At 64.7% G+C, this 22,803-nt stretch overlaps 1 protein-coding gene across 1 annotated transcript in view; it reads left to right on the plus strand.

Moving 5' to 3' along the window:
• Positions 1-5,490: 5,490 nt before the first annotated feature.
• The window catches only part of ADAMTSL2 (ADAMTS like 2), a 30,733-nt gene continuing 13,420 nt past the window's right edge, over positions 5,491-22,803 (plus strand). The window contains exons 1-10 of the mRNA XM_044264208.1: positions 5,491-5,692; positions 7,433-7,523; positions 8,042-8,184; positions 9,082-9,157; positions 10,261-10,363; positions 10,852-10,997; positions 11,134-11,257; positions 13,788-13,868; positions 16,258-16,433; positions 22,048-22,396. Coding sequence (XP_044120143.1) covers positions 7,434-7,523; positions 8,042-8,184; positions 9,082-9,157; positions 10,261-10,363; positions 10,852-10,997; positions 11,134-11,257; positions 13,788-13,868; positions 16,258-16,433; positions 22,048-22,396 — 1,288 coding nt within the window. The 5' untranslated portion in view covers positions 5,491-5,692; position 7,433. The remainder of the gene's footprint in view (positions 5,693-7,432; positions 7,524-8,041; positions 8,185-9,081; positions 9,158-10,260; positions 10,364-10,851; positions 10,998-11,133; positions 11,258-13,787; positions 13,869-16,257; positions 16,434-22,047; positions 22,397-22,803) is intronic.

A 22,803-nucleotide genomic window follows, 5' to 3' on the forward strand; every position in this document is an offset into this window, starting at 1 on the left:
TCGGAGGAAGGCAGGGGTGCGGTTGGTTGGACATGTGTTGCAGTGATTAAAGCAGAAGGGGGTGGGGGGGTAGCCCAACGTGGGGAGACAGGTGACCGGGCCTGGGGCAGCCTGGGGAGCCGCTGCAGACCGGCCGGAAGTCCCAGGCCAGCGCGGAGGTGGGGACGGCGCGCGTGTGGCTCCCTCCGAGACCTGGCCGCCTGGAGACCGACCAGCTGGCTCGGGGGAGGGCGTCCAGCTCTGAACAGGACTGAAATGACCCTCGGCTCTCCCTGCAGCTGGCGAAGCCATGGGCCTGGGGGCCGGGAGAGGGGGAGGCTGAGTGCGAGACCCCGGCCGGCCAATTCAAGGGAGCAGAGAAGTGGGGGTGAGGGGCTAGGACGGGGCAGGGCTGGAGGCCCACCCACTGGGCCGGATCCACCCACGGGCTGGAGTGACCAAGGTGCAGCCTGTCCCCGTCCTCTCCACTTTCCTGTGACCTCCGCCTGCCGGCCTGCCGTGGCCACCCCCAGCCCGCCACCCCCCTGCTCTAGCTCCGGCCACACCCAAGCCCACGGCCGCACACCCTCCTTCTGACTGGTCGCTCACTGCTTGTGCCTCCCCCTTTCCTCCTGTAGCCCTCAGCCTCTCCTGACCCCTGCCAAGGGGAGGTCTCTCCCTTCTAACCCCACCACACTGTGTGCGTCTTGAAGGCCGCTCGCACACACGCAGACGTGGACACAGCGCCGGCTGCGTGTAGGGCCCTGTGCCAAGCACTCTTGCTGCTTTGTCCTGTCGGGTCCCGTCAGCAGCTGGGGGGTGGGGTGGGGGTCGCCGTCTCTGCTCTCCCCATTTTGCGGGGTGGCAGACCGAGGCCCAAGGAGTAGCAGGTTACTGGCGCGGTGCTGGGGGAGGGTCTCCGGATGGCGGGGCCTCCCCACCCAGCCCGAGGCGGCATCCCTCCTCCGCCCAGCAGATGGCGCTGGCCCCGGGGGGACCCTGGGGGGGGGCAGCCGCAGGGAGAGAGGGAGCCCACCGCCCGTGCCCCCTTCCCTCGCCCCCTCGGGCCATGGAGCAGGCCGGGTTTTATAGAGGTGCTGAAATGCCTGGAATGCCACCCAGCTCCCGTCTCCCGGACAGCTGTCTGTCTGCTCGGCAGGCCCGAGAGCCAAGCCAGCTGCTGCGCCTGCGTCCTCCAAGTTTTGAACACCCGACCCACGGCTCTCCGTCACTGCAGAGCTCAGCGGCCCTCGTGCCCTGGCTGTCCGTGTAGGGGCCCGCTGGGGCGCCTCTGCACCTAGCCAGAGGGGTCTGGGCTTTGACGTTTTCCCACTTGTTCCCTGGGGGCCCCCCCATTACCCCCCGCCCCCGGACTGCCAGGCAGGGGTCTGCCCCGTGCACGTGTGCGGGTCTGCAGCCGAGCTGGGGTAGCAATCGTGCCTTGTCTGCCGCCGCCGGCTGAGGAGCCACCCCCAGCCTCTGAGCCCCCCCCACCCCCACCGTGAGCCAGGCTGAGGGCTCCGCCCCTGCCTCACAGGGTCCCCGGGACGCTGATGAGAGTGTGGCCCTCTGAGCGGTAGCCCGGCCACCGTCGGGCCTCGGGGCTGCGTTTCCCGGGAGCTCCCGTGGCGGGCTCAGTTCTCAGCCGTGCCAGGCTTCTCATGTCGCCGTCCTTGTCCCATATGTGGGTGGAAAGGAGCCTCTTGTGGAATCTGAGCATCAGAGAGGCCTACACACCTCCTGGGTGCCCGTACTGGAACTTCAAGCCTCGGCCTGACAGAGCATGCTTAGGGCTTCTGGCCGAGAAAGAAGGACAAGGAAACGAAGAAGCCCGTTTTGGGGTCCAGCTTCCCACCTGCTGACCCCCAGGTGTTGGCAGGAGGACACTTTCCCCGAATGTCCAGCCCCTGGGCCTGGGGCAGAGAAAGCTGTCTTCTGCCCCAGGCTGGGCAGGAAGCTTATGACAAGGGGCTGGCTGCCGCTGGGGCTGCTCTCTGGGGCCTGGTCCTCTTCTGGGTCTGGCCAGTGACCGCCAAGCTGGCCAGATGACCCCTCTGGCTGAGGTCCCCATGCTTCTGAGCTCTGCGGCAGACGCTTTCCTGGACGGGACAGCGCCCGGCTGCCAGCGAGACTGACTGCCAGCACCCCCCACCTGGTCACCCCACGGCCCCCCAGGGTCCCTCCTCGGCCCTGGATCTCTTCTTTGCCCTGAGCTTGCTACTTGCTGTGTTCTGCTGCCTCTCCTCGGCATCCGGTAGAAACATGCCTGTTTTCCTGTTTCCAGGCTTCTCCCCAGACATCCAGAAGGCTCTGGTAGAAAGACCGTCTACTAAAATACAGGTGTCTGCAGCACCCCTTCCCCAGCCGGGGCCCCAGGGGGCAGTGCCCCAGGGTGGGGCCCCCTGGAGGAATCAGCATGCCCGCAGGGAGCTCTGCCTCCGGAGAGCGGAGGACCCCTTGCCTTCAGGAGCGGCCGCACAAGTCCAGCCCTTTGTTTACTGAGCCCCCAGTATGTCTAGAACATGCTGGGCCTCCGAGGTGCCGTGTGAGCCAGGAGCAGCCCCCGCTCTGTGGGGTCCCAGCCGAGGGTCCAGAAAGAGCATTCTGAAGCCTCAACAAAGCACTGGAACACCTGGGGGCTTCCCAGAGGAGGTGGCCCCAGCAGATCCTCTGGGGTGCTCAGTATGTCCAGAAGGGTGCAAAGAGTCGGGGGCAGAGCCCGACATGGGGGCCCAGAGTCCTCTCTTACAGTGACTCTCCAGGGAGCCCAGACAGTTTGGATCCCAGGAGGGACAGAGCCAGGAGGGAGTGACCCCACTAGCTGATCTGTGGGGCTCAGTGCAAAATGGGGGACCTTTGTTCAAAAAGCAGGATGAAACTTTTTCTTTCGTCCATGGATTCACCGGACTGATTGTGTCATTTTGTTTAATTTGAACTTTGTCGTGTTCCTTTGGGCACGAGGATACTTTGGGGATGAGTGGTCACCCTCCCAAGTACCCAGGACCCCACCCGGAGACATTCAGCCCTGCTCTGGCCCCTTGGGGGACAGAGGGCGGCTGTGGTTGCTGGGTCAGGGCTGGGGGGGTGGGGGTCAAGAACCCCAGAGGTGGAGGGAGGCGGGCCGAGGCGCTAAGGCCCAGCGTGTGCTCCATCGCCCCGTCCCGTGCCACTTCCAGAACACAGATGCAAAGACTGCATCATTCCGACCGCCAACATGGTGACCGCAGGGCCCCAGCCCCGAGTGTGGGTCCCTTCTGAGCACGGGTCGAGCCGCCGAGTCGGTCCTGTGTGGCCGCTGGGCGGGAGGCTCCTCGGGCATCTTGGGTTCCTGCCGTGAGCTGGGCCCTGAGGGCACCAGGAGGCCCGGCCTCTGCGTTCGGAGCACAGTGAGGCCTTCGGGGAGGTGCTCCCTGCTTATCCTTTGTTCGTCACCCCCCCAATTCCTAGGGTCTTTGGGGGCCCCGGGAGCCTTCCCTGGCTCCCGGGGTCTCCCCCAACATCTCCGGGGCCACTAGGAGGTAAAGCAGCAGCCGTGGGTTCCCATGGGTCTTGATTGGGGGGGCTCCCTGTGTTGCACGGGGGGAGGGCCTGGACGGGCTCCTTCAGGGGGAGGGCGGGGTGGGGCGGAGGCCGCGGGCCCAGGGTCAGGCACCTGCGGGCGGTGGCGTAGCTGAGGGGTGGCAGGCGCGTCTCCCAGGCGCTGTCCCGCAGGGCTGAGAGGAGGCGCTGGGGGGTGTTTGTGTCGGCTGGCTGTGGGGTCCCTCCCAAGGGAAACCATTAGTCACCCTGGCGCTGGCTAGACGTGGAGCCAGAAACGCTGGGAGTTTCGGGACCACGCCAGGGGGGTGCAGGGCCCTGGCGCTTGGCTGGAGGGGAGGGGACGGCGGCTGAGGCTCCGAGGGCTCCCTGGCCCTGTCTGTCGTGTGTCTGTGGGGCGGGGAGGGGTGCAGGCGTGGGTGTGTGTCCTCCAGACTGCCCCAGGGACGGCTCTGTCCTGTCTGTGCTTCAGTCCGCGGACCGCAGGGGGCAGTGTGGACCTGGGTTCAAGTCTCCACCGCAGGGACTAGCCCAGCAGCCCCCGGGGGGTGGGGTGGGGGCTAAGAGGAGCAAGACCTGCCCTCCTGCTGTTCTTGGTGGGGCGGAGGGTGGCACGAATGCACGTAAGAACCCCTGCAGACAGAGACGAGAGGGTCAGGGACGGTGGTGGGGTCCCTGCTGTGCCACCAATCAGATGTGTGACCCGGGGCATCATTCAGCCGTCTCACAGCCTCAGTCCCTCCGTCTGCAAAATGGGGACGGTGAGGATGCCGGTCTCACAGGCCTCGGTGCCAGGAGGGACCCCATGCAGGATGGGAGGCGGTGTGGCCCTACTCTGACGCCTTCTCCACCGTTCCTGTCGGGAGCCAGACACTGGGCAGAACTTCCCCAGGGCTGGAAGAACCCTCAGCCACCCAGGACGCCGCTGAAGGAGGAGTTTACTTCACAGTTCCTCTGGCAAGGGACGGGGAGGGAGGAGGAGGGTTCTCCAGGGGCCGCTGGGGGCCTAGGCCACCTGCACAACTGAGGCAGGGGCTGGATGACATGCTCAGGAGACCTTTCGTGCTGCTTCCACCCCGACCTTGTGTTTCCAGGAAGGTGGGCTGGTTGGGGTAGGAGTGGGGGGGTTCCAGGCCTGGCTTTGGGTGTACAGTTTGCAGAACCTGGGGTCTGCCTGCGTTCCTGAGGGCTGGAGCTCACGCCGTGTGCTCCTGTGCTCTGTCCTCCACTCCATGCTCTGACTCAGCAAGAACACAGGCCTGGAGCCCCACGTCTGGCCTGCCAGGGGCTGCCCAACTGGCCCGGGCCCAGGCAGGCCGCTGGGCCCTGCCAAGCCGGTGCTGTGCATCTGCACAGAGTTCCCCCACGCCTCCCCCCCACTGGCCCTGGCCATTTCAGCTGTCTGGTCGGCAGACCACCGGCACCCCTGCCCCTTCCCCGGAGCCCTCCGCTGGGGCCACTGGGTCTCCCTTCGTCCCTCCACCTGCAGAGGCCTCTTCTCTCAGGAGAACCTTTCCAAGGCCGTCTGGGTGATCTGGACCTCACCTTTCCCATCTGTAAAATGGAACTGGGCGACTGGACACCTCCTACCACCCAGGGGCCATGGCGGGGAGAGTCAGAGACTGGGCCCCTTCCCGAGGCAGCAGTCAGACAGACCTAGGCTGGGCTCTGCCTCCACCAGCCTTCCCGTGACCCCAGGCCGGCGGCTGTTCTGTCTGGACACCCCAACACACGGTTCCCAGTGCTGGACTCGGGAAGGCGGCCTCCCTGCTTGCTGCTCTGGGCCGCTGCCGAGGCAGCAGTCAGCAAGCAGCTGGGCCGGCCTGGCCGGGCTCCAGAGGCGCGGAGCGGGTTAAAGTGTGCGCCAGGCCGGCCGGTGGCGGGCGGGGGAGCAGCCTGGTGGGAAGTGTGAGTTCCTCCCTGTCTGCCTGACAGCTATAAAGGCAGACCGGCCGCAGAGCCGCCACTGGGCTGCACGCCTCCCTGGGAACCCCCTCTCCTGGGTGCTCTTTGAAGTGGAGGAGGGAGGCGGCCAGGGGGAGGAGGAGGAGGGGAGCGAGGCCGAGCCCACAGCTCTCTGCGCTCTGAGCCTCCCCCACTCAGAGCACCTGGCGCCGCCTGCCCGCCACGGCTCTGCCCCTTTCCCCAGGAGGACAACCTGCTGACCCCGGGCCAGGTAGGCCACCGCTGCGTTTCCTCTTCCCCACGCAGCCCTCCCAGGGCCTGGGCGCACTCCGGGCGGGCTGGGGGGTGCCGAGCATCCCCTAGCCCCCTCCGGGAGCTGTTATGTAACCAGAGGAGGGCTCATGGGGAGGGTGGAGACCCTCAGAGCGCAGTGAGGGCGGCCCCTCAGCGCCCAGCCTCCGATGCCTGAAGCTCTTGGCGAGGCAAGCCTCTGCTGCCGGCCAGTGGCTGGTTTTGGACCCCAGGGAGGGATGGATCCCGTGTGAGCCGGACCTGGCCTGTGGCCAGCGGTGTCTGGGAGCCTTAATGAAAACCAAGTGTGGGGCCGGCTCAGCACCTGTCTTCAGCCCGGCAGGCAGGAGCTGGGGCACCGATGAGCCAATGGGACCGCCGTGGGTGGGGGCCGGGGGCTGCAGATGGAGGCCTGCGGGGGAGGGGTGGCGGGCGGGGTGGGGAGGTGACAGGCAGGCAGCAGGGGAAGTGAGGGTCGCTAGGACTTGGGCTCCGAACTCCAGGGTCTCCTGCTGCCTGGTCCCCGCAGAGACATTCCGAGGATGCACGGGGGTTGGCGGGCATAACCGGGGATCTGCAGGTGCTTGACCTGCCATGGCTGATGGAGGGGAGAGGGGACAGATCTGGAAGGGGCTTTGGGGCTGGTAGGGGTGGCGACAGCTTTCACACCTTCTGCCTTGAAATCAGCGGGTGTAGGGAGTCCCTACATTTTCTCTGCTCTGTGGCTTCAGGCAAGTTGACTTCCTTCTCTTGGGTCCAGGCTCTAGGGGGGTAGGTTTGCTGGTTTCTGAAACCCCTTCTCGGCCTTGCTGGCACGCGACACTTCGGACCAGAGACAAATCTTAGACAGAAGCCACGGAGGTCCCTGTGTCTCCCGGGAGGCAGGCGTCCACACAGAGAAACCAGATAGGGGAGCCAGAGAGCCCAGGAGGCCGGAGGCCTTGATTTGACCCCTGGAAGGAAGGTCAAGTGGTGTTTGGGGCTGACAGTGCTGACTTGTCAGGAAACAGACGGTCCAGTAGCTCTGGGCTGTCCTCACGTCATACTCCGGGAGCAGAAGTGTCCATCTTGGTTGGGGCAAGTAGGGGCACAGATGCCCCGATTCTGCCCAGCCTGAGGTCCCTGAGGGTCCTGGGCCCAGCCCCCTCGAGGGCAGGGGCAGGGGCGGCCAGGGAGGGGAAGGGCCAGGCAGAGCAGGTGGCCCCCGTGGGCCCCTCCAGCAGCCCCGCGTGGCTGGCGGGGGGTTTACTCTCCCATCCCAGGGCAGCCAGCCCTGAGGGGTTGAAAATCCCCAGGAGTTCTCACTCAGGCTGGTTCTGCCAGGCAACGAGTTCTGGCGTTTGGCTCCTTCATACAGTGGGTGTGGCCTGGGCCTATGGCCTCCTCAGCTGTCCGTGGGGTTCTCCACAGGCACCACCTGGGGGGGACGCAGGTGGTCCGAGGCAAAGCATGGAGCACGTCCCTGCCTGCCCTTCGAGGGGGGCGGGTGGGGGGAACAGGGTCAGCAAGCACATCTCCACCTATGACTCTTGTGCCTGTGCAGACATCCTTAATCACTCACCGACCTCTCCCAACAGGCCACCAGGCAGCCACTAGCAATTGATCCCAGATAGCCTCCCGGCCTCTGTGCTGGGTGGGCCCCGTGGACTCTCCCCTCTTCCTCGTCAGCCGTCAGAAGATCTGGGCCTGGCCTAGCAGTGACTGTGGTCTTGCTTCCTAGGATGGATGGCGGACGGCAGCCTTCACTCTGGGTCTGGTCCCTGCTGGCTGGGGCATTGCTGGCTGGGGGCATGGCACCCACTGGGGCCACGGTGAGTGGGGAACAGCGTCCCTCACCCGGAGGGGCTGAGCTTGGAGGGGGTGTGGCCGGTGTGGGGCAGGTGTCCAGGGATCCCTGCACGCGTTCCCAGAGCCCCACGCAGCTCCCAGGACAACCCTTACAAGCCAGACCCCGGCCACTCAGATCCCTCTCTGATTTGGCAGGATGAGGTTAGAGGGAGCCGAGGGCTTGCTTCCAAGAGGGGCCTGGAGCAAGGCGTGTAGAGGGGCCTGCAGAACCCGGGCTGGGGCCCAGGTGCTCGGGACAGAGAAAGCAAGGACGGTCCCACCAAGCCCCTGGGACGTTTCAGACTCAAGAACAGGAGGACCCATGGCCCACAGCTTCCAGGGTCTTCCCTCCAAGACCGTCCTGGAGACATGGGCCTAGGGACCGAGTGACCCAGCTGGTGGGCATCTGGGGACCGTGTACTCCTGACCAGGGCACGGGGATGGCAGGCCAGTCCTGCCCGGGGCTTCAGCCTTCTAACCGTCTGTGGGGACTGCTGCCCAGGACAACAGTCCAACGTCCAACAGCCTGGAGGGGGGCACTGACGCCACCGCCTACTGGTGGGGAGAGTGGACCAAGTGGACGGCGTGCTCCCGCAGCTGTGGGGCCGGGGTGACGTCCCAGGAGCGACACTGCCTGCAGCAGAGGTAGCGGCTCGGTGTGGGGGTGGGGCAGCAGGTTCCTGGGGAGTTGGGGTGGCTGGTGGGGGTCGTCTTAGGTGGGAAGGGGTCTTCTATTGGAGGCCTCACAGGCCAGGTGAGCCACAGGCTTTTCACTGGCCTGTCAGGGCTGAGGCTCCTGGGCGACTGTGCCCCGGGCTTCATCTTGCTCCGGGGTCCTGGGGACAGCACTTTCATGAGAGCAGGATCCATTTCTTGGGAATCCACCCCCTCTCTCTCTCCCTTCCTTTCTTCTTCTTTCTTTTTTTCTTCTCTTTTTCTCTCACTCGCCCTCTCTTTCTTTCTTTTTAAAAAAGAGATTTAGACCCAACGTGGGTTTGAACTCATGACCCCGAGATCAAGAGTGGGTGCTCTAGCAACTGACCCAGCTGGGCGCCCCTTCTTGGGATTTTTCAGTGAGGGGTGAGGTCCTCCCTGGCTTTCTCTTCTGAAGACATGAGTTGAATGAACGTGTGGAACAACGTACGGTCCAGTGGTTGCCATCAGACAGACCTGGCTCAAACCTTGCCTCTGTTGCTTCCTAACTGGGTGACCTTGGCCAAGTGACTTAACCCCTCTGAACATCAGTTTCCTCATCTGTGGTGTGGACATCACTAGGGCCCTCCTACCTACCAGCCCAGGGCTGGGGCACAGTAAACGTTCTTGGTTTTACTCTGAGTTCCGTGTACAGAGACCCTGGGCTCTGTGCCCGGAGTACAGAGGTGAGTTGGATAGCATCCCTCCCCTGGGCTGTGGTGGAGCCGTGAGGGTCAGAAAAACTAGGGGGGCTTCTGGGGCCCAGCCCAGAGGCCATCTGGAGTAGGAGCAAGGTTGGTGCCTGTAGCTCGTGGCTCCCAATCCTAGCTCAGCCCGTCTTCTCACCAGGAGAACATCCGTCCTGGGCGCTGGGAATAGGACCTGCACGGGGACATCCAAGCGGTACCAGCTGTGCAGAGTGCAGGTGAGGCCCCCACCCGGTGTGATTTCAACACCCCTCCCCCAAGCTCGGTCCTGGGCCTGCCCCCTATTTCCTGCCGAAGAGAAGGATGGTGAGGGGTCCTGGGCTCCAGGCCCCCTTCCTGCCTCAGATCGAGTCTGTCCTGCACCCGCTGTGCTCCACACTCACAGGGAGGAGGCTTTGCTTCAGGAGGGGGCTCAGAGTGGAGCCTCACGGGTTGAGATCTCTGGCCACGGCCCCCCACTCTGCTCACAAGTCCTGTACCAGGTGCTCACCAGGAGACAGGCGGTCACCAGGCGTCCCCGTCCCCACCTGTGAAAAGTCCCACGGCAGCACACCCCAGCTCCCCCAGGTGCTGGTGCTGTCAGCCTCCCCAGGAGGGAAGGGGGGTCAGAGGCACTGACACTGGCTCAGCCTCCAGGTGGCTTTCAGTGGGGTCCGAGCCGGTCTGCACCCAAGCTCCAGGGTATGGGGCAGAGGGACAGCAAGGCTTTGGAGTCTCTGTGACTATGACCCGGTATCCCTGTGGCTGTGTCTCTGCCTATGCACACGAGCAGGGAGTTAGGGCCTGTGTTGGCGTCTCTGGTCTGTTCCCTCCTGGCTGCCCATGAGCTCCAGAGGGAGACCCACGTAAGGCCGGAGTGACCAGCTGCCCCCGCTCCCAGTCCCGCGGCTCTTCTTCTATGAACTCAAGCCCCCCTTCAGGCAGTGAGCCGTGTTCCAGCACCATGGCCATAGCCACGGACACCCGGTGGGCCTCTGCCCAGGGACGCAGGGCGAGCAGGCGTCCGTGCAAGCCCTGCCCAGGGCGCCTTCCCCGCCCCAGCGCATCCGGGGAGGAGGCCATGCTGGCGGGGACACGGAAGGACCCTGCCCGGCGCACGAGAAGGGCCGGCGCATGGACGTGCTTCACGGACGGCAGCTGCCCTTTGCTTGTCCTTGCTCCTTCCAGAGGGCACGTGACACTGGGGGAGAACGAGAGGCCACCATGTGGGCCTCGGCTCTGGCCCGGCCATCCGGGCTGCAACCGCTTCCTGCTCAGCCCGGACAAAAATGCCTTTGTCAGGCTGAGCTCCTCCCAGAGCCTCCTGTCTGTCGCCCTGCAGGAGTGCCCGCCGGACGGGAGGAGCTTCCGGGAGGAGCAGTGCATCTCCTTCAACTCCCGTGTGTACGACGGGCGGACGCACCAGTGGAAGCCCCTGTACCCTGGTACCAGGCCTGGGGCTGCCTAGCGGGGGGCAGAAGGCAGGGGCATGCCCCACCCCCCACCCGATGGCTCCCTAATGCAAACGGGTGGGCAGGCGGGAAGGTGACGCCCGGAGGGAAGGGGCTTGTCCAAGGTCACAGGCGACAGTGAGCATGAGCTGGTCTCTCTCACTCGTGGGGTAAGTGCCGGGGCGCCCGGGACGCACAGCGCAGGGCCAGGAGTTGGTTCAGACCTGCTGGGGAGAGGGACCTGCCCTCCACTTGCAAGGAGGCAGAAGCTGGAACTCACGGACCCCAGGCTGGGCCAGAGCCCCCGCATCTTGGCCTGATTTTGCCACTGAGACCCCGGGCAAGCCCCCTCACGCTCCAGGCCTGAGTTCTTCCATCTGTGCAATGGGTGGGCGGAGCTCGGTCTCCGTGGAGGGGGAGGGGAGGCCCCAGTCCCACCGCGCCCCACCCCCCGCCCCTGAGAGCCTCCGTCTCCCCCTCAGACGACTACGTCCACATCTCCAGCAAGCCCTGTGATCTACACTGCACCACCGCGGACGGCCAGCGGCAGCTCATGGTCCCCGCCCGCGACGGCACGTCCTGCAAGCTCACCGACCTGCGGGGGGTTTGCGTGTCTGGAAAATGTGAGGTTGTTAAACATTGTAGCAAAAGTCCTGCCGGTGTCGTTGCACTGAGCGCCCCGCCTGTCCGCCTGTGGCCGTCGTGGTCCCCGGGGCCCGGGTCTCGGCGCCCTCCCAGCGGCCCTCTCCGCCTCCTTCCTGCAGCCCATCGGCTGTGACGGGGTGCTCTTCTCCACCCACACGCTGGACAAGTGTGGCGTCTGCCAGGGGGACGGGAGCAGCTGCACCCACGTGACCGGCAACTACCGCAAAGGGAACGCCCACCTCGGTAAGAGCCCCTCACCCAGGGCCCCCGGGAGCCTGACCCCGAGCTGCTGAGCGCCTCTGCGCAAGTTCCCTTCCCTCTCGGGCCCCCGATCCTCCCCACTGGGCCCTGGGTGGGCCGGCCAGGTGCTCCGGGAGACCCCCCTTTGGCTAGGAATCCTGGGCTGTTCTTTATTGAGCACCTACTGCGTACCAGGCGCCTCAGAGCACCCTTGGATGGGGGATCATGTTTGACCACTGCAGCAGCCCCCAAAGGGGGAAACTGAGGCACATTTCCCCTCTTCACAGCTGATGTGAGATTTGAGTCTGGGTATGAGGATTCTGGGGCCTGAGCCCCCGACCCTGAGTTTCGGGGGGCCGAAGAGGTGCGGAGGCCGATTCCGGCACCGAGTCAGCCTCGCCCTTCCCCAGGCAGCGGCACGTCCGTCCGTCCGTCTGGCGTGCGGGTTTGGTGTGGCTCGGCTGGGGCTGGGGGGCGTGGCGGGCAGCTAGGGGGGCTCAGCGCGTGACAGGACTCTGTGGTTTGGAACAATGCACGTTAGCCCTCGGTGTGGAGCTGACTGCATTTCTGGGTCTCAGTGAATACTCGTGGGGTCAGACTGGGGAAGGCGGGGCGCGTGAAACCCAGCCGGCACATGGGGAAACCGAGGCCCGCCATGGGAACGCCGGCTCAAGGTTCCGGAGGGAAGCTGGGCAAGTCTGGAGTCGGAGCCACCTCGGCCCCGGGGCCGTGGGGACCCCAGCCGTGTCCTGGAAGTCCCACTCCCCACAGGAGGGCTAATTCGGAGTTAATGACAGGGTGTGGATGTGAGACGGGCAGGCCGCACTGACGAGGGGCAGGACAACGGTAGGAGGGAGGGTCTGAGATGGGGGCCCAGAGCCAAACGGGCAGCGGGGGTCTGAAGAACACACAGCCAGCGGTGGGGGGGGCTTTCTGACAAATTCCGGGGCATGGAGACAGCAGCGCGTCTCCCTCTGAGTGCCCAGGGCCATGTTCTGGGGCTACACGAAAGCCTGGGAGACACGGTCCACGCCCCATGGAACTGCCCCCTTGGGGGGCTAGAGGCTGACACTTCCAATCCCGCCGACATCTGCTGGGTCGGCCCTGGGGGCCGGGCCGGGGCTCTCACACCTCAGAACATTGCCAGAAAGGGATGGGCACGCGGCAGGTGCGAACACAGAGAGCGGCGAAGAAACTGGCGTGAGGTCACACAGCAGAGGTGGCAGAGTGGGGTCCCAGCCCAGACAGCCTGGCTCTGGGTCCGGGGTCCCAAGAGCCCCCCGCATGCTTCCTGATAAACGCGGGGGCGCTTACTGTGGTGCCGGTGCTGCCGGTGCACAGGCCGTTATTAAGGGCGTAGGAACCTTGTGGGCCGGCTGCTAATTTAAGAAGGAATTCTCTGAACCCTACAGTTAGAGAAGTGACCATTAACCGAAGCTCCTCTCCCGCTCTTTCCCCCACTCTCTGTACTACCAGCGGACACACGGCCAGGGCGAGGGGCTAGTGCGCGCCTCCCCGCCCCGTTCTCTCCATGCCCAGCCCAGCACTCAGGGAGCCCAAGCTCCGCCGCCATGGGGGCGGCTAACACCGCGGGAATGGGCCCCCGCTGCAGACCACAGCCCCCGGCCCCCGTGCCCCGGCCCAGAGCCACTTAGCACCCTCTGGCTGGGAGGGGCCAGCTCAGGGCTGGGGGACGGGCAGGCCCGCAGGGGGCGGAGGCAGATGCTGTGACTCTCCTGGGACACAGGTGTCACCCCCCCCGCAAACCTGATTTCTGAAAACCCCATCGCCAGTGTTTCCTGGGAAACGTTTCCATCTCCAGGCTTTTAAAATCTTTCCTCCTCCTCCTCAGACCACCCTCTACTCTCTGCTGGGAGCACGCCTCTCGTCCTCAGACCCCTGACTCCCAAGACCCTAGGTCCCGTCATTGGGGGTCTCTGCGGAGGGTCCCCACGGCTGCCTCCCATCCTCTGCAATGGGCCCTCAGCTCGGTGCCTTCAACCCATCCTTGAAGGCAGCAAGTGTTTGAAATCCTTGTGACGCTGGGACAGCATGGGTTTTTAAAATAATAGTAGTGACAGGACCCTCAGGGCGAGGCTCAGTGCCCTACAGAAACCACCCCATGGGCCTCGAGTGGGAGCCAGTGTCCCATGCATAGATGAGGAGACGGAAGCCCAGGGGCTCAGGGCCATCTCAGTGGCGCAGGGCAGCATAGGACCTAAGTCTGCCGGCCCCTAGCAGATTTAGGGTATTTGTGGCCTGTGGGGTTTGTCCAGAGGGGCTAGGGCAGGGACTGAGGAGTGTGGTCACCCATGACCTTGATAGGAGAGGGTCATGGAACCTGGGTGGCAAGCCAGACCTCCAGTGGCACAGGGCTTTTCTGAGGGCCTTGGTGTTGGGTCTTGGGTCTGGGTGTTCATGGAGGGCTGCCTCAGCCCCTCACCCCCCAGGAGCACGGGACGGTGGGGACTTTCCAGCCAAGAGGTGGTGGCCATGGCTGACCCACTGTTTGCTCTCATCCCGTTTCCCCCAGGTTACTCTCTGGTGACCCACATCCCAGCCGGGGCCCGAGACATCCAGATTGTGGAGCGGAAGAAGTCTGCTGATGTCCTGGGTACGTGAGTGGGGCCTGGTGCTGCCTGGCGTGGGCTTCGGGTTTTGTAGGCCGCGGAAACGTCTGGACGCAGGAGGGGCGCTTGACCCTGGACCTGGCCCACAGGAGACGGTCAGGCCGCAGGAGCCAGAGCTTGACCTGGGCGTGTGCCTGTGTGTGTCGGGGGGTGCTAGGGAAACTGACCTCACCCACAAGTGTGGAAGGGCCTACACTCAGAGCCGCTTGACAAAGGAGGGGCCGATGAGGACAGGTAGCAAGTTCCCCGTCCCTGGAGAGCCTGGCACAGGCAAAAGCTGGAGGTGGGTTCTCTGGCTGCCCCCCACCCCAGGGCACAAGAGTGAGACTCAGGAAGTGAGTAGGTTGAGAAGGAAAAAGAGCAGGTCGGTGGCCAGCAGGAGGCCAGGGGGCACGTGAAGCAGAGGTTCGCTTCGGACTCAGGCCTGGTGGCTCTCGGGTCCAGGCGTTTGCCCCTGGAGGGTTTCTGGGGGGCCGCCGGGCCGGGGCAGGGAGGGGCCTTCAACTTGAGGATTCTGTAGTGATTAGCGTGTGTGGCTGAGGTGGGGAGGTCCCAAGCTGGTGACAATTTCTGGAAAGTGTCCCTGTGTAGTCGGAGAGTTGGCCTGGCCATGTCCTGGTCTACACTCCCGGAGGGCAGCCCGAGGCCCTTCTGGCTGAAGTGGGTGGGTGGGCGCGGCCGCTGGTAAGCTGGCCTGCCCCGACGCCTGGCTCACTCCCCCGCATCCCAGGGCAGTGCGTGAGAGCCAGGATGGGCGGGGGCACCCCACCCTTCTCGGGGGATGCCGTGGGTGGGGACTCTGCCAACGGTCCCCCAGGAGGGACCTGGCCTGGGCTCTCCGTCCTTGAGGCCCCCGAGCCCTGCCCCCTTGCCAGCGGCGCTGCACACTCCGGGCCCCGGGCCCCGCCACCCCAGCTCGGGAGCCAGGCCTCTGCCAGGCCGGTGGCTCTGTCCCCGCTGCGAGGGTGGCGGGGCCCGGAGACACTGCGTTCCCGGAGCTGGCTGCGGAGTATCGCTCTTGAACCAGACGTGGAAACGGCGAGGACAGCCTCCGAGCAGCGGGAGAGCCGCAGGAAGGAAGGTCATCACTGTCAGGAAACAGGCTTTGGAGGCCAGCCGGTGACTTAACCCTGTGCTCATACCTGGCTGCAGTACGCGCCCCAGGGCGCAAAGCCTGGGTGGTCATTCACGCTCTTTTCTGATACTGCTACCTCGAGGGTGTTTTTCCAGCAGAAGAGTCTTGCTTGTTGCTCTGCCTGATAGTAAGCGACTGGCCTGGCTCCTCTGCCCGGGTTGCATCGGGAGCTCTGGCAACGGAGCTCTTCCCCGCCCTCAGGCCCGTTTCCGGACCTGGCTCTAAAGACAGCCCCTGAAAGGCGCGCCGTGCCCCAGCGTGCAGACCGCCTCCTCATTCCCGTCCCCTAGGCCCAAGGCCCCCAGCCCCTCTGCCAGCCCTCCACAGCCCAGGCCACCCAGCGGCCCCAAACAATTAGCTCTGGGCAGTGGCTCCGGCCTCTGGGGCTGGCAGGAGACGGGTGCTGAGGGTTGCTCGCACGTTCCTGCTGTCCGGGCGTCATCGGGCCCAGGTCAGGCCCTGGGAGTGGCCGTCCTTCGGAGGTCCTCTGTGCCAAGTGTCCACCCACACCCCGTCTCAATGAGAGGGTGACTAAGCCTGTGCCCAGGCTGCCCTCTGCCACACTGGAGAGAACGGACGGATTGTGTAAATGGTCCTGGTCACGGCAGCTCTGGCCACAGAATGTCAGGGCTCCCGGGGACAGCAGGGAGCCGGTCGGCGGGTGGGAGTCCCGCAGGGCCTGCTGGGGCTGCTGGGACAGCATTCTGGGCCAGTCAGACCAGGGCTACAGTGTCACCCCTGGGGTCCCCTCCCCACGTGTGGTCCCTTTTCCAAGGTGGGAAGCTTAGTGGGCGGCAACTCACCCAGGGTCACAGAGTGAGTTTTCAGCAGGGCCGTGCCGAGGGCCCAGCCCCGAGCCAGCCAACACCTGATGTCCGCCGTGTACCTTCCCCAGTCTCTGAGCCCTTCTGGTCCTCCTGGTCCCTTAGCCTTGAGGCTGCTCATTGTGCCTCTTTAGAGGTCGCTGGATGGGACCACCAGGCTCCAGGCCAGCCCGATCCATCTCCTGGACAATTTAGGCTGATGGGAAGAATGTTCACTCCTCCTTACTGTCCCCAGGGCAGGACCACGTGCCAGACGTGGTCGGAGTCCCTGCCTCCCTCGCAGCAGGGAGTGTCCCAGGGCAGGTCACGGAGCTGAGCTGGCCGTGGCCGCCTGGGTGGGTGATGCGGGATGCTCCACGTCCCTCCCCCTCCTCTGGCCCGGCCAGCTCAGGTGACGGGGCTTTGCCCTTCCAGCCCTTGCAGATGAAGCCGGCTACTACTTCTTCAACGGCAACTTCAAGGTGGACAGCCCCAAGAACTTCAACATCGCGGGCACCGTGGTCAAGTACCGGCGGCCCATGGACGTCTACGAGACCGGCATTGAGTACATCGTGGCGCAGGGACCCACCAACCAGGGCCTGAACGTGATGGTGGGTGAGCCGGGCCAGGGCTGGTGGCATCGCGGGGGGTGCCTGGGGCCCGCGCACGGACGGCCCCTCCGGCCCGCGAGGCGGGGTCTCCCGGTCGCTCCCTCGCCCATCCGCCGCCGGGGGCCTGTCGGTCATGTCGTCTCCAACAGCCCGTTGGTGCATCACCTCATTTACCCGCTCACTGCGCGGCCGCCGCCTTCTCAGACCCACCCCAGGGGCCGGCAGCCGGTCCAGCACTCGCCCACGCGTCCGTCCGCTGGTTCATTCATTCACTCGTTCATTCTTCATTTATCATTCACTCACTCATCCGTTAGCTCCCTCCTTCCCTCCTTCTCCACGGCTGTTGGTGACCCTGGGTGACCCTGGGTCGTCGGGATCAGTGGGAGTTGCTGAGGACGCCACGCTAGTCGGGGCTACGGGGAAAGGGCCCCCCACTCCGCACTGGGGAGTTTACCCACCCCCCCGCCTAGTTCCCTGCCCCGCTCCACTGCCACGGGCCTTCCTGCCAGGTCCGCAACGTTGATGTTGTGGGACCAGGGCCGTGCTGGTGGCCCCTGTCCCGTCCCCCACTACCCCTGCAGGATGCTCCTGGCTTCTGGGGGCAGGGCAGGGAGGGAGCCGAGGGGAGGAGAGAGTTTGCGCCAGCCCTGCTCAGCTCCGCTTACCACAGGCTTTCCCGTGGCCTCTGTCTAGAATTGAGTGCCGTTGCCGCTTGGTGCCCCACCACGCAAACGGGAGAGGACTTGTCACTGAAATCAGGTGACGTCCGGTTGGGCAGTTCTGACATTTTTCAAAGTCTGGTGGCTTCTGTAGAAGCCGAGGGATGCGCTGGGGCAGAACCCAGCCACCTGACCCGTGTGATTTCCAGATCCCACCAGGATGCGCCCCCATATCCCCCCCTTGAGAGGAGAGGCCTGGGCACGTGGAGCCGGTGACCGGCGCAGGCCCAGGCTGGTCTGCGACACCGCTGGGCTGAGCCAGGTCGCCCGCCGTCCCAACCGGTCGTTCCCGTAACGGCTGTGCGGAGCCGTCTGGAATCGGGGGCTGCCCCCCACTCCCCACACGGCTTCTTGGCTGAAGAGCTTCCCAGGATGGTCCCAGAACCTCCTGGGGGCCACAGACCTCTGCACCTTCCGTGGGAGCGGCCCCTGAGGCAGGCCGGCTGCCCGGCTTCACCCCAGCTGGGGGAGCCGTGTTGCAGGTCGGGGTCCCAGGACCTTGGGACAGAGGTCTGTGGGGCGGGGTTGGGGGTGTTCTCAGGAGACGAGGTGTGGCGTCTCAGCCGACCCCCCGGGGGCCTGGGGTTGCAGGGGCCCCTCAGAGCCGTATCAAGTTGAGGCAGAAAGGCCGGAAGCCACGGGGGAAGGGGCGTGACCTTGGGAGAGGCAGGTCTCTGGCTGAGGTTAGTTCCTGGGCCAGGATCGCTGTGAACCGTCCAGAGACACTCCGGGCGTCTCACTGAACGGCAGGGCCTGGGGCCACGGGGCCACACCTGCTCCCGCCCGTCTGCTCTGTGGAACGGGCTTACCTGGGCTCGAGAATTCTGGTGGGCTTCTTCCCGGGGAGCCTCCCAGCGAGGCTGGTGGGACGGTCTGCGGCTCGTCGGCGCGTCACGGGGCTGCGGCGGCTCCTGGAACGTGCCTCCTCCCCGGCCACTCCGGACGGCCCTCTCCTAGTCTAGGTGGCTCCCCTGGCCAGGAGTCCGTGTCCCTCTTACCGAAGGGGTCTGGGTTCCCGGTCCCCAGGCCTTTTCCATCCCCGTTCTTACCCAGTTACCATCCGACTGGGCAAGGGGGAGCCGGAGGGGCCCCAGCGGGGAACCGGACACATTCTCTGCCCCTAGGGTTGAAGCATCCTTGGCGGTCAGGGTTAATTCCCCGCCAGGGCGGCCGCTCCTTTCCCGATGCCGTCCTGACACGAGGCGCCCAGGTGGACCAGGTGGCGGTCAGAGCTGACAGTTGAGTGACATTCTCACCGTGTCTCCTGCTGACAGTGTCCCCCACCCCCACCCCACCGCCGGCAAGCACAACCTCTAGACCTGCAGACCCTCGAGCCCCAGGGCCCGGGAACCCCAGATGCCCGCAGAGGCCCAGGGAAGGGTGACCACTGCGATGTCCGTTCTGTTTCCCAGACCCATGCAGTCTGCCCACTGGGGACCCGGGACATGGCGTAACAGAGTGTCCCCCGCCAGGCCCCCCGTTTCTTGGCACCTCGTTCTCAGGCGGGCAGCATCTGCGTGACGCAGCCCGGGGTGGGCCCCGTGGATCTCAGGATCACGTGCCCGCCGTGGCGCCTCCTTTGCTAGAAAGTAGGTCCCTTTGTCCTATGCAGCGTCCCTGGTAGCCTGTCTCCGCGGATCAAAGGCCCTGTGAGCCCTCGGGTGTGGGTGTGAGGCCTTGACGGCGGGAAAGGCAACCTCAGCATCAGAGAATCAGTCACTTCCCCTGCTGGGGTAGAACGCGGTCTCCAGCACTTGCCTTGCCCTCAGAGAGCCAATGGCCCCTCAGGGCTGCACGCTAGCGGGAGGGTCAGTGCCAGACGGCCAGCACCGGACGGCGGGACTTCCGTCGCGGAAGTAGCTGGAGCTGGCGTGGCGGGTGAGCACCCTTGCCCTTGGGCTATGCCTCCTCTGCCCCTTGCCATCATGGCTGTTCCCATCCCATACCTGCCGTCCGTGGGCGGACTGACGGCAGAGGCTGGCCTGGGTCCACGGTCACATGGTGGCTCAGCCCCCCCGTGGGGAGGCTCCCCGCTGTGCGCGGCATCTGACGCCCACGGATCGAGCCCCAGCATCTCCCCCAGACCTTCTCCTCCGCGGTCTTACACCTTGGCCAATAGGACCCCAACCCGCCACCCAAGCCACAGGCCACCCCGCCACGAGTCAGGACACGTCCTCACCTGTGCTGCTCGGCATTTGCTACAGAGCAGGGCTCGCGCCGCACGCACAGCAGGAAGCCCGCTGGGAGGATGTCCCTTTGCCGCAATTTTGCGAAGCCGCCCCTGAATGGGGCCCTAGTGAAGCGGGTCCCGTTTTCAGCTCGTGCCCCCACACGGAGCTGACCCATCGCGGGCTCAAGTTTGGCCGTTTTTCTCCTCCCTGACTTCGTCGTCATGGTACCCGGGGCAGCGGCCGCTGTGAGTGGTAGGTGTTGGGTAGGGGGCTCGGAGGCCGAGGATTTCCATCAGCTGCTGACCCAGCCTCTGCCCTGATTGGGCCTCGTCCTGGATGGGACGATCCCGGCTCCCCGTGGACCGCTGCCGGGCCCTCCCGACTGAGTAACTTGGTGGAATTCCGCGCTGGCTGCCCGGGTCCGTTGATGTCCTGGGGTCCCACGGGTCCATCTCTAGTAGGGCCCGGTACTGTGTCAGAAGCTCTTTTCCAAACAATGCATATTGGTTTGTTGCGGGCAGCAGACCTTGCTCCAGAACGCCTGGGGACTCCTTTGTCACTGCCTTGTCGAGGCTGGCCGGTACGGTCCACATGCCGTCTTTCCCCAGGGCTCTCTGTTACTGTTTGCCCCACCGCCTTGACTGCCACAGAGCCCTTCTCCCCAGGACCCCACTGAGGCCTGGCAGCTTCCTCAGGCATCCGAGATGCGGGTTGGATCAGCATTCCCGGATACGAAATACGCTACGTCCCAAATTCGTCGTAGGGAGGAAGTAAGATGCAATGATGCGATCTTTACTTTCAAGGAGGTGTCCTGGCATGCCCAAGGCCACCGAGTCCTGGGGTGTTTGCCAGTGGGGGCTGGGCACCGAGTCTTTATAGGGTTTAACATTTGATCCTCCAGAATACAGATGCTTTACCGAGGCCTCCTGGACCATTTCCTGGTCCACTGGTCCGGTAGACACGATGTTAGCTGTGAAGAGGACCCGTGTGAGGTTCTGTAGAAAAGTCGAGACCCCCTTGCACTGTATGAAGTCGGGGAGCAGGATTTGCTGAACACCGCCTGGGGCAAAACTGCCAACGTGTACTGTTGTCCGTCCCAGGAACGAAAACCACTCCTCCCTGGTCGGGCTCGAAAAGAAGGCATTTGCCCAGCTTGGGGTCATGCTAATCTGCTCCAGGAAAAGCGCCGTCTCTGTCGCAGGGCTGCCGCTGGGGCCCCGGCTTGGGCGGGTATGGGGGGCTCTCCAGGGGGCTCACCCTCCTGGACCTGTCTTGTTTCCATAGGGGCCAAACTGTTGAGTTCGGTGGGGGAGGTGGGGGCCACTGCCTCGTCTTCTTCAGGCTGCCAGGAGTGGCCCTAATCTCTGTAATTTCCCCAGGATGCAATATTGTTTTCGATTTGCTTTCTCGGATGGGGATGGGGAGGGGCTTGGGCTCATGAGCTTCCGCTTAGCTCTCCCCGCTATAGTAGCTCTTACCTGATGGGCTGAGGAGCCAACTACCCGCCATGAACTTGGGAACCGGGGAAGCCTTGCTTCTAGCAGATACACCGTGAGCCAGACCTGGGCCATAGTTGGGCCACTAGTCCCCCATATGCCCTCACACTCACAGGGGGCAGGGATGATGGCTTGAGTCTTTGATTAACCGTGACAACCTGGACCCTGGTTCGCTAATACCGACCCATTTCTCCAGCGAACCTTAACTGTCAGAGACAGTCGGCTCTTCAGGAGAAGAGCAGGGGGCATCGTTACCCTATAAACTTGTGGCCTTCTTCCAAGGCCCTGGCCGTTGGTCAGTGGTTTGTGGGTCTGAATGCCGGCCCTGGAAATCCGGTGGAGATGGAATTTCCCGGGGCAGCTGCCCTCGGCCCCTTGAATATTCATCATTGGTTCTCTTTCGATCTGATAGATCAAGAAGCTGGTTTTCTGGGCCTGTTTATTTGTCCCCTGGGAGACCTTTGTCCTCCTGGCTGTGTGCAGAGGTCTCTGAGGGACAGGCCTCCTGGCCACCCTGGCCGCCGGCCTTGTTGTGACGATTGTGGGGATTCTGGTTATATGACGGTGTGTCCTGCCGTCTGCTGTGGTCTGTGGACCCTGAACGGCGTCCCTCCTTGTCCCTCCAACTGATGCCAGCGTGTCCTCACAGGCACAGTTCCTTTCACTCTGGAGAACAGAAGGTCCCCCGGGTGCTCCTGCACCAAGGTCACTCGGTGGGATTTGCCGCCTTCCGTTAACGCTCCTATCACCTGCCAGGGCCTTACCCTTCGCTTAGCGTTGGCCTCCTTTCCCCAAGCCTCCTAGAACGACCCCGGCGGCAGGTTAGCACTTTCTCCCAGAGCTACACCCGTGGGATTTCTGGCCTGTGGTGAGAATCAAATGCAGATCTGGCTTTAGTCGGCTTTGTGACTCGCAGAACATCCTCCGGGCACCCGCCACAGCCTGTACCTGGGGAGGACAGGTCCCTCCGTCCCCTCCCGGGGTGTGCCCCTGCTCGCCAGGCTTTGGGTCGGGCTGCCCGAGGGGTGAGGGGCAGCCTGGGTGGAAGCCCCCTTCTTTGGTCCAGGGTGAGTCCCCGGGAAGGGCTCCTCTGCGGGCCGCGGCCGGAAACGCGTCTGGCAGCTCGGGACAAAAGTGCATCTTTGCCCTCGGGGCTGGGGGCGCGGAACCTCGGCGCCCCTCCAGGCTCGTGTGGAAGGGGCGGGGTCCCACTTCCTGTCCCCCCCAGGTGTGGAACCAGAACGGCAAGAGCCCCTCCATCACCTTCGAGTACACGCTGCTCCAGCCGCCGCACGCCCGCCGCCTGCCGCCTGTCTACTACAGCTTCTCCGAGCCCGCGTCGGAGAGCGCGGAGAGCCAGGAGCTGGACGGCGCCGCGCTGCTGGGCTTCCTGCGGCACAACGGCTCCTTCTACGGCCAGACCTCCTCCGAGCGCCTGGGCCTGGACAACCGGCTGTTCGGCCACCTGGGCCCGGGGATTGAGCTGGGTCTGAGCAAAGGCCAGGAGACCAACGAGGTGTGCGAGCAGGCCAGCGGCGGGGCCTGTGAGGGACCTCCCAGAGGCAAGGGCTTCCGAGGTAACCAGGAGGGACAGGATGGGGCGGGGGCTTCTTAGGAAGAAGGGGGTCTTCTGTCCCCAGCGGCCCCGCAGACGGGAGGCTTGCTACGTGCGTCTGCCTGGGGCAGGCAGGCCCATTTCAGATAAGCTCACGTGCTGAGGTCCAGGCCAGGGGGAGCTCTGGGGGGACCCTATTTAATCCACGGCCGAATCAAGCAGATTTTCCTGCCGGAGGGTATCCAGGCCGGCTTGCACACGCACCTCTACGTGGTGCCCTGTACCCCGTCCCTGGGCAGAAACCGGCCTCTGGGGGGCTCCCGGTTCGGGTCTTTGCTGCCGGCACACACTGCCCTCCCACCCTTGCCCCATGGGCAGCCCTTGCGCCCACACGAGGGAGCACTCGAGAGTGAGCTACCTGTCTCCCTC

The sequence above is a fragment of the Neovison vison genome, chromosome 9 (assembly GCF_020171115.1).
Source record: "Neovison vison isolate M4711 chromosome 9, ASM_NN_V1, whole genome shotgun sequence".
Classification (NCBI taxonomy): Eukaryota; Metazoa; Chordata; class Mammalia; order Carnivora; family Mustelidae; genus Neogale; species Neogale vison.